Below are 11329 nucleotides of genomic sequence, written 5' to 3'. Positions count from 1 at the left end.
CGCCCCGCTGCTGCACCGCCCGACCTGCCGTGTCCTGGCTTCGCTCCCTGCCGCTCTGGTAGCGTTAGGGGTCACACGGAAACCTCGGCACCTCCCTGCAGCTGCTCTCATCCAGCAGCTCTATCCCAGCGTTCCCGTTCCTGCCCCGGCCTGCTTGTGGGAATAGCCCTTGCGGAACGTCCTGCTCGGGGCGCTGCTCCCGTTGGGCCGCAGGAAGGACAAGGCGCAGGACCTGCGCTGTCGCTTCGCTGAAGTGACTGCACCGTGTGGTGCCCTGAAGTATCTCTGTAGGTGCTGTGTGGCTTGAACCGCCTGTTGCCGTGAAACACACCCGTATGGTAGCCGTATGTTGCAGGAATATGTCCAGTTACCAAGGTACTGTAGATACTCGGGAAGGTAACAACATCTGGGAAATCTGCCCTCTACTGTATTTTTTAACGCACTTCAGAAAGTATGGCTTTAACATCCTACATCTTTGGGATGCCTCCGCAATATTGTGTTGATTAAATAACTTTTTTTAACCTCACAATCGGATATATTCAGATTGCACTGAATGCTGTGCAAGTTAGGAAAACATATTTTGAGTCCTGCAGTCTGTTAGTACTGGAAAATGAGTCTGGTGTTTTCAGTTCTACTAGCTAGTTTACTTAAAAGTATATATATCACCTTATCTATGAAAGGCACTTTTAAACCAGTAATATCCCTCAAGCCCTGCAAGCAGTCTTCTCGGAGGGTGGCTGGGCTGTAGGAGCTTCTTAGGAATTCTCTTTGCTGTTTTTTAAAATGGCAGGTGCTTCTCACCCAGTTGCGGCCGTGCTTGCTGCACTGGGGATGTGGCAAGCCTGGCAATCAACAGGTTCCTGCAGTTCTCTCTAGCAAGGCAGTCTCCAGCACTTTGATTAACTGGCCAGAGTCTGCAGGTGGGTACAGAAGGATGGGAAGCCTGTGTGCCTGGTGAAAAGCTTGCTGTGTTTTACCCTGTAACGGGGGAAAAAAATGCAGGCTAATTTTGGGGAAACGGACCTCTCTGCTGCAGCAATTCCACTTTGCTTGCTGCATTACATTTGCAGTTCATTGTCTAAACTATCCCAAAATGAGCAAAGTGGGAAAATCCTTTACATTAAATTACGGGACAGAATGGAAATGAGACATATTGGATTCTATGCTGTCATAGCCCAAACAGACTAGTAATTCCAAGAGTTGCTGGTTTACCTACAGTTTCCTTTATGATACATACACTGCTGAGGGTTCATTCTGCTTTGCACGGTTGTGGTTTCTGAGGGTAGTATTTTTGTTTTGAGTCTTAACTGGTGTTTGAGCACCAGGCTGAAGCTCCCTTTCAGAAGTTAACCCGTGTGAGAGTGGTTTTGGTTTTCCTTTAGAGAAAACTGTCTTTATCTGAGCCTCCACTGTTGGCATTGCAGAGGGGCTGTCAGCAGAGAGCAGATGGTGTCTTTAGTTTGCACAGTGTTGTGTGTTACTAGGTTAGTGTTAAACAGTTGCACAGATGGTTCCTTAGGTTTGTACTGCAGTACACTCAGACATACTGGATCTCACACAATGCATCTTCCAAGTGCTTAAGATGAACCCTTTAGCCCCAGTATCTGAGATTGTGCAGCTGGCCTGTGCTCCTGAGCCCCAACATTTAGAAACTGTTGTACCTGTGTGACCTATGTCCCAACTCCTTATCCTGGCAAGGTCCGTGCTTGTTACTTTTTTTTTAACTTTTTTTTTTTTTTTTCTCCCCCCTGTCCTTCATCCTCTGTTTTCCAAGGGAAGCCTAAGTGCTGCACAACAGCAGTGCACAGCCCCAGTCTGCACAGTCTATGGACCAAGACTGTTGGATTGATGCTGCTGGACGCAAATTCCCCAGAGAGAATGCGTAGCTCATCCTGCTTTCCCTTAAAAAGGTTTGCCTTCCTAACCTTCCCTCTATTTTCCAGCCTAAAGTCAACCCCAGGATTCTAAATATTTGATGCGTTACCAGATTTAAACAAACACCCAAACCCAACACAGCACAGCAAAAAAAGCCTACATCCCAAAGTATTTTCAATGAGAAATCAACCAAAACAACAGAAGCTTACTTAGCATATCATAAACCTGTTGGCTTTTGTTACCTTACCTGCCTCAGACTGAGTAATATGTTATCAATTACACTTGTTGAGCACTTTAAATGTGAAGCTTTAGGGATTTAGGATATATCCAAAACAGTAAGATTCCTTTTATAATGCAGAATGTGTCCCAGGAAAGGCATACCTGTGCATGTGTGTGGAGTTACCAAATAGCACCTTGCATTTTAGGGGAGTGCTTTGTGTCCCCTTTGGATGGAAGCAGCCAATTCAAGCTCCTGTATAACAATTCTTGCTTCTATCAGCCTGCATTATTTTCTTAACCCTTACGTTGGAAAGTGTAATTTTTTTGTTCTTTGAGTTATTAAAAAGGCAAGTCTTGTTTGGGGACTGCTCTTGGGAGAACCTGAAACAATCCTTCTACAGGGATCTGGCAGGGTTTGCTTCTCTGTGGTTTTCCTGCTCGCTGGGAGGGGCAAAATTAATGGGGTAAATACTAATTATATGCAAGTGTGAGGAACTAAGTTAGCTTCACTATGTGACTGTTTACTAAGAGTCTTTGGAATATGCAATGCAAGGCTGAGAGATGGGGCACAACCAATGCTCACAGAGCTTTTTTTCACTTTTGTTTACAAACTTACTGCTCTCTACTTTAGAGAAAATACACCTTATCAAGGAAATAATGTTCACAAATGCTGGAAATTAGTTGTTTTCTCCTGTAGAGCAGCATAACAACATACTAATAGCCACTCTGCAGTTTAAAAGAATAAAGAAAAAGATACTCTTTATTACTGTCAATACTTGAATGCTGCCCTAAGTAATGTCCCACTGTTTGGTTTATTAGACTGTTTTTGCACTACACACCAGATCACTCACTACAGTTAAGTGGATTTTCTGACTGAAGAGTTATAAAGAGAGCGTGTAGTTTTTAGCAGTGGGTCAGAACTCCTGAAGTCAAAACTGACTAGAATGTAACTAAGAACAGGTGCTAATCCCCTCCTGTCTTACTAATTAATTTTACATTTTTAAGGTGTTTGGATAAAGCAGAGGGGCATCCATAATATTGTCATCCCTATTAAATTTATAGGAATAACAAGTTGCAAGTTGCAAATGCAATTATCTGTACTTGTATGTTAAGTTCCAATTAAGCTTTCCTAAAACTAGCTGATGTTTCTGGCAAAAGGAATGGATTTATTCAGTTTCACTGAAAAAGCATTTTTTGCTTAAAATAGCAACTATCTCCCTAGGCTGTAAGACATCATTAATAGTTAACCTGAATGCATTTATGAGTGCAGTCACAAAGCTACAGGAGAGAATTTTATTGCTCTGGACTGAGATTCTAAGTCATTGCTGTTAATGACAAGCACTTTCAGATGTTTTATTTCTAAAACTCTGGTGTACATCTTGTTTTTTCCATGGTACACAGTGCAAACCAACAAGCTTTTCACTTCCTTTTTGGCAACGATACAGGCAGTAGAGGCGCCTGTGTAAGCTGACTGATGACAGAGGCTTCACTGTTCACCACTAGAATAGAAATGTATTCTCCTTGTCATTAACAGAAAGAAGGTATTGTACATATTTCTGAGATGAGCTTGCTATTTGAACTGGACTGTTTTCTCCTGTAACTAATTACTCCCACAAAAGAAGTGGTGAAAAGGAATGCAGATGGCTTAATTCTTTTTCCTTGCAGTACTAACTCGCAAGACCCTTTACATCAAATCTTCATCATTTGCTTTCTCTGCAAAAATTACAGACTCTGAGAAGTTGTTTTTTTTCAAGTGATGTTGCTTTACACCAGAATTCTTTGCAATTTTTTTACTCTTTCCAAATAACCTCAAAAGGCTTTTGTAGCCTTATGCACGTCCTGGTGCAAGTTTGCAAGTACAGACTTCTGACAAATGTGGAATTTGAGTAGTTCTTAGTTTCCACATCTTCTAACCAAATCAAATTATACATAAAGAGCAGCTATTTTGACTTATATTCGTCTACCTATTGTCCATGTCTTATTGTGTGTGTTTTGGTAGTGCTGTAGGTCACAAATGGGAATGGGACAGCATTATATGATGTAACTTGTAAGCAGACATTTGGGGGAAATAATCCCATCTCCTTAGAAAGTCTGCAGAAATAAAGCCTTAGAAAATCATGTTTTCTCTTTAACCCTAAAGAGGCCTGCCTTCTAACATAACTGCATCCTATCTTTTGCAGAATTGTGCATGACTGCAAATGTTCTCATTTCTGACTCTACAAAAATGCATTTTTTAATAGACTGAGCAACTCTTTGCAGCTTTAGGCTGTGAGTGCCAACACGTGTGACATAATGTTGACCTGTTAACAGTTTGCTTCTCCTTGTAATCATCAGCTGTATATTTGCCACCAATCTTTGTGGAAGGGCATTCAGCAAGGTTCCATAAAGCTTTACTGGTAACTTAATGAGATGAAAAACTGTTTTGCCTTTCTGTAAGTTAGGCCTAAATATTTAGGGGATTGTATCTGCTTATTACAAGGAGAGCTTTACACGAGTAATGTAATCCTTAATGTTGTCTCTCTGTGAAGTGCATTTGAAAAAAATAGTAAGAGAATTTCTAGTTTTTTTCCAGTGAAGGAAGAGCCTTGTTTTATTTAGGCAGCATCTATCTGAAGAACAGTAAGAGAATATTTACAGCTTTTGGTCATCATCTCACTGTGTTGTTTTATATTTTGTTTAATTTCCTCTGTGCTCGTGTTTGTGTAGGTCATTTTTTTAGGGAACTTTATCCAGGGCTTTGAGTTTCTAAATGAAAAAGTATTTAAAGGTGAAAATATTTTCACAAAAGCTGATAATGAATGTTTTCCTTTATTTCATGCATTTTTGATATTGCTATTAAAATACTTTTCGAGAAGTTTCTATCTTGCTACCATATTGTGTTCATCTTCATTTACATGAAAGTGATTTAATACCTGTGTACTTAAGAAATGGAGAAAAGCTGCTGTTTTGAAAGAGCAATAGCTATTAAATATTCATGCATCGTATGCCGTTAATTAGGCTCAGTAACATCCCTGTTGTTTGCCACAACTTTTCACTGTACTACAGAAACTTTGATACAAAGACTATATTCTGATTATGCTTCCAATTGTACATACATGGAATGTGGTTCTACTTGCCTGTTTAGTATTTTTTACAGTACTCTTGAATAAATGAGGAGAAAGCCTTATGCAATTACAAACATACTGGAGTTCATTAAAACCAGTGCATCTTTGTGATCCTACTTAAAATTTAATCATAGAACACTTGCTTCTAAAACACCAGGTCATCCTCAGGCAAAGTCCACTTATTATCTACAAATTGCAAGTCTAGTTTCCGTATTCCTTGCTTGAACTTGCTAAGTTGCCCATCCTAAATAATCTTTTTCTCACTCACTATGTAAAACTTTTGTTTTTAACCTCCCTGCTCTTCTGGAATTCGTGTTCTTCTCTAACCCTACAGCTGTAAGACCCATTCTGTTTGTTAGCTTCTTTGCTGCAGAGTTACCATAATTAGGCTTTATTTAAACTGGGAGAGATAAGGAATACTGTTTCCCACAAAGTATATGATAGTCTCTTCCAATTTTTAAGTTAGGAATTTTATAGCTTGCTCTCTAGCCTCCAGGTGTTGCCCCCTGGCAGAAGAAATGGAACAGGGTTATCATGTGCACCATGAATTTTACTGTATTCTCCCTCCATGCCTGCAAGCTAAAAGCTTGCCTGAAAATGTCACTTATTTTCAGTTACTCTGAATTCTCTCTACTTTTGAGTGACTGCCCCCACCTCTTCACTGCTGTGGGAGAAGCTTGGATATTGGTAGCAGATCTTGCATAAAGAAGCCTTTTTGAAGGTTCTCTTTGTGTTGTGAATATGAGCTTTCTCTGACCTTGGGCGTGTCACTGCAGTCAGGACTCTGGTATATTTGAAGTGCTCAGTTTCTGAGGTGCAGTAGAATTTTATTTGCACTGTTGCTGAGCAGCTACTTTTATATCAGTGACATCTGTCAGGGTTTAGCATTGGTGAGTATATTCTGGTATCAAAGAGTCAGTGGGTGCTTGAATGAGGGAGTTTTTACCTTTGTGCCTCTGATTTCTTATGTGTATTAACGTTGTCTGAGCTAAAGGGTGCTGAGGTTAGAGTAGTAGAGGAGGCTAGTGGGTGTTTGCCTTCTAAAGAAAGAAACCTAAGGCTAAACAAGCGATAGGCTAAAAACACCCATCCAATATTGTGGATCATCCCTAACTCTGCTACTGCTTTGCAAAAGACAGTCTCATTGTTACCTTCTGCCTCTCCTCTGTTCTTGCCATGTTATCAACTGTGCAGCAAGTCGTGAAACAGTGTCAGGATACCTTTCTATACTGTTCTAGACCTTGCTGCAGGAAAAGAGCAAGATTCACTGTCAGGAGAAGCCTCCATTACTGTATAACTTGGACCAAAGTCTGGTCAGTTTATCTTATTGTAAATAGTTTGGGTCAACCACACACATTTGGCTGTCTTGGGCTGTATGCTGTATAAACAAAGTGCATTCAATCATCCAGTTTATGCCATCACACTAATATGAAATTGCTAGAAAACCATCTTCTAAAAAGAAGGTCAACTCCGTAATTTTTTTTTATATAGGAGGTAAAGATAGCATGTACAATAACATTCTTAAACTAAAACATGAAGAAAAAACACATTATTAAAAAAACCCAAAGAAAATAGGCCTTGTATTATTCATTAAGAAGCAATCCAGATTCCTAACTAGTGTAAATTAGCACAGCTCTGTGGCAGCCATGCTGGCATGATCAAGTTGAAGCTCTGGCCACACCTTATTATTAGTTCGCATTAACTCACTTCACTTTTCCAGTACGTAGAACTGTCCTGCTTCCCTTTCCAAATACTTTTTATTCCATAAGCTTGAAGAGGGGGAATGTAGGTAGGGGAAAGGGAAAGGCAGTTTTTGCTTTTTTAGTTTCTTTTAAAACAAATATTTAATAATGGAGATTTAAATGCATCAGATTGTTTTCATTACCAATTAATTTGCATCAGTCCTTGTGAGCTCTCACTAGGGTATGTCAAAGAGATTATTGTTCTATCTTCAGGAGGAAAGGGAAGCATTATCTCTGTTTTCTTTGACAGTTATAGCTACTGAGTTAACAATTCTTTAACTTTTCCTTTTTAAACAGTGGAAGGCTATATGTGCTCAGAAGACAAATGTATATTGTCACATGCATTATCTGAAAACTGGTAGCCTCCATACCCCTAAAATCTCAATTCATAACTAATCATGAGGTTTATTCAATTACACGACTAGAAAAGGGCATTTGCTAAAAATATGTCCAAGATAATTAGGATCTACAGCTTTGTGTGGTCGCCCAGTGCTATCATTCAGCTGTCATTTGTATACAAATACAGAATTTGTATTGTATCAGTATATGACTGTAATTTCTTACCTGAATCATCTGCCAAAGAAATGCTGGTGAAAGTGCCATCCTCCTCGTCCAAAGGTAACTCCATTTTGGTTCCCTTTTTCAAAGTTTTTGAGACGTGCATTAAGCATGGCTGTTGTCAGCCATTTTTCAGTGTGCATGTGACTTCTCTGGTTAAATCTTTAATGAGTCCAACTCACAGGTGTTACTGGATACTGTTGGTAACTACGCACGTCTTGCTCTGTGTGGTATCTCATGTGAACCTTGAGCTCTTTTCCGGAACTCGTGAAGCGAGAAAGTTTCTCAAGTGCTTTGTCAGATGCGTGCTGAGCAAACACTGTTATTGCAGACTCTTTCTGTGAAAGAACTATGTATTCAGCCTAGTTGATTCTTTGATATTGTTTTTTATTTCCTCTAGGGCTGTGTATGGGTTTTTTTGTTAGAGGTTTTTTTAACAGAGAAAAGAGGGAAAGTAAATTCAAGTGTTCAAAACATGTTACTTACAGTCCAAGAAAATGCAGTGGACAGATTTGGGAGCAGCAAATACAATAATTATAAAAATATAATCTTCAAATACTCAAGAATGTGGCTAATCTTACTTAAATGAACAGTTGCATCAAACTAATTGGGTAATGTAAACCAGTGAAGTTGTGTGAGTGGGCATGTGGCATTCTGTGATAGACGGGAGGAAGGAAGAGAAAATGAGTTCAAAGGAAGCCCCGATTTAGTCTTCTTGTTTTGCTTCTTAGAGAAAATTGGACATAGTTTGAACATATAAACTAGAAATTAACTTCAAACTCCTTACCACTTTGTCACTGCTCACTGCAGGCAGGTTGGATTAGATGACTGTTCAGGTCTGTTCTAGCACAAACGATTCTATGATTCTATAAAATAGCTTTCTTTTGTGCTCCTTGAATAGAATGTGGCAATTACTTTACAAGTGTAAATGGCCGAGGTCCTGATTAATTGTAATTAGGAACCTCTCTGAAGTCTCACTAAAAATTGAATCCTAGTTTTGTGAAGCACTGTCCAACTACAAATTGAGAAAGTTCTCAGAATTTACAGTTTGCCTTTCACATTTTTAGATATAATCTTGATTTGGATTACCAAGACAGCTTCTATGTACAAAGGGAAATTAATGTAACTTTGCAGGACAAAGCGCCTAAGACCCTAGGCATCAAAATTGGTGCAGCTTACAGAAATTGTATGTGTGATGCTGCTGTTCATTTTTTTTCTTCTGATCTTTTAACTATCTAGTGAAGAAACTGACACCAGAGGTTACTGAAAACCAAGCACACCTTGTATTTTCAGAATTGTGTTGAGAGTTGTGTACTCCTTTTTTTTTTTTTTTTTGCTTTCACATTAATCAGAACCAGTACAAAATTTACCTTACTGGTCTTGAGTAATCTGTGTAAAGAGACCTACTGGTGTTTCTTTTCAAATCCTTGAGTACCACAAGGAGGGTCTGCATCAAGTTGTTTGTTTTTTGTTTTGTTTTTTTTCTTCTTTTCGTCTTTCAGTGATGTAACAGTATGGTTCAAAGCTCTCATTATGATAGTAATAAACCTAGAAAACATTTAGATCTTTTGCCTTTATTATTTCTTTTATTGTTCTCAGACATGTTATGTACAGTTAGAAGCATTTCAACAACTCAGTTTGGAAGGACAGATACTAAAAACATGTGCAGTTATAAAATCTGTTACCTCTAAATTTTGTGAAGTCAAACACCTGGGGAACTAAGGGCTGTATCTTGTCTGAACTGTGTAGCCCTTATGTAAAAGGTTTAAATAACTTTCTTGCCTGTGTCAATATTGTTCTATTGGCCATATGGGCTCCCTCTAGTAGATACAATTTCCATGTAAATTATTACTGATTTTAGACAGACTCACAGTAGCCTAGTGAATATGGATGTTGTGCGGTTGTTATTCATGTCTAGATCAAATCCATTAGTAAAAGTGATGCAGAGTAAAAGCTGTATTTTAATAACAGCCAGTAAGAAGGTCTCCTCCAGGTGAAGGAGAGTGTAATTCAGAGAAGTGTTTGGCTGCCTCATTTGTGATACAACTTCTGGACTCAGGCTCTTGCCATCATACCAACTGCATTTCACTTCATGTGGCACTGAAAAGTAGGGTACCTAAGGAGTCTTTCTACCCTACAGAGTTAAGGCTCAGAAATAAGGCTGCTCTGCAAGTGTTTAAGAGATCATTAAAGCCCCCTTTGAAAGAAAGGCCTTCAGGCAGATTGCCTGCTTTGTTTCCTCAGTTATTGTCTCTATCTGTGAAGAAGGAGAAGGGAAAAGTGTGGACACGTGTTTGGGTGCTTTTATCTAGTTGCGTGTGTGTGTATGAACACAGACCAATGTGGGACTCTGGAGCTGCCCTGTTTTATAGAAGGCCTTTGCTTTTCAAGAGGAGCTAGGAATCAGTTAAGTTTGTTTTAAACGCATCTGTAGCTTGCTTGTTTTTCTAAGTGCTGTGGTGAGAAAAATTTTCTTTGGTGATGGCCTGGTATTTTATTATTGAAATAAGGCCTTTGGATAAGAGATGCCATGTAAATGTAAAGTAGGAATACCCATTTCTTGCTGTCATCATGTTTGTTTTATAAGGAAGAACAGAAAGGAGCAGCAGCAGACAGAGGAACTCTGACTTGCTTAAGAGAAAGCTGTGTAATGGAATTAAATGTCAGAGCACAATGAGTTTAGCTATTTCCATGTGTGAATTATTTTCACTGGAGTAATGGACTTCAATGTAAAAGTTAATTTGGTTATAAAATACAAGTTCATCTTTCCAAAGGTTTCATTACTAAGTTGAACAGAGATTGTGCAGTGCCTAGCAGCTGTCTGGCTGCCTTTTAGAAGAGCTGGTTCTTTTAAACTGTTAGAGGAGGTTGAGGGTAGGGTAAGTGTGGATACAGCCCCTCCTACTGCCACTCCTGTGAGCCTTTTGTTTGACTTCATAGCAGGAGCATCAGTTGATGTAGCCACGTGCTAACCCAGTTTTGATGGGTATTGATAACAAGCATATTAGCAGATCACTGCCTGGATAGGATGGTTGCGAAATAAATACCCAATAATGTTTGGTACTGAAATGATTCTCCAAGGTCAGGATGTTGTAGATGATCAGGCAACTTCGTGTCAAGGACACAATTAGAGGAGGGTTTAGGTCTTTAGATTTAAAACACCCTAGCTAAACCTGCCTGGTAGTGGATTCAGATTTTTATTACTGTGAGTACCATATAACTATTTCCTAATTAAAATTATGTAATAGTGACCTGAAAAATAAGTTGGCTTGGAGTTAAATACAGATGTGTGGAATGCTTTAGCTAAACCACAACATGTCAAGGGAGATGGCTCTCCCCCTCTACTTCGCTTTCATAAGACCCCATCCGGAGCACTATGTCTAGTTCTGGAGCTCTGAGCACAGGTAGGACATGGATTGAGTCCAGAGGAGGGCCACAAAGATGATGAGAGGGCTGGAGCACCTCTCCTGTGAAGACAGGCTGAGAGTATTGAGGTGGTTCAGCCTGTAGACTCCAGGGAGACCTTAAAGCAGCTTTCTAGTACCTGAAGGGGCTACAGGAAAGCTGAGGAGAAACTTTTTATAAGGTTGTGTAGTGATAGGACAAGGGGTAATGGCTTTAAACTGGGAGAGGGTAGATTTAGATTAGATATTAGGAAGAAATTCAATCCTGTGAGGGTGGTGAGTCACTGGCACAGGTTGCCCAGAGAAACTGTGGATGCCCTCTCCGTGGAAGTGTTCAAGGCCAGGTTGGATGGGGCTCTGTGCAATCTGCTCTAGTGGGAGGAGTCCCTGCCCATGCATGGGGGTTGGGACTAGATGATCTTTAAGG

The 11329-nt window shown here is 39.7% G+C and overlaps 1 protein-coding gene across 1 annotated transcript in view; it reads right to left on the bottom strand.

Moving 5' to 3' along the window:
- The window catches only part of SCOC (short coiled-coil protein), an 11491-nt gene extending 3923 nt beyond the window's left edge, over positions 1–7568 (bottom strand). Inside the window, exon 1 of the mRNA XM_010008924.1 lies at positions 7505–7568. Within this exon, the coding sequence (XP_010007226.1) occupies positions 7505–7568 (64 nt within the window). The remainder of the gene's footprint in view (positions 1–7504) is intronic.
- Between the last annotated feature and the right edge of the window lie 3761 nt (positions 7569–11329).

Source organism: Chaetura pelagica, unplaced genomic scaffold (genome assembly GCF_000747805.2).
Source record: "Chaetura pelagica isolate M959 unplaced genomic scaffold, ChaPel_1.0 scaffold221, whole genome shotgun sequence".
Classification (NCBI taxonomy): domain Eukaryota; kingdom Metazoa; phylum Chordata; class Aves; order Apodiformes; family Apodidae; genus Chaetura; species Chaetura pelagica.
The sequence above is the reverse complement of the archived record's forward strand: the minus strand, read 5'-3'. Positions and strand labels throughout refer to the sequence as shown.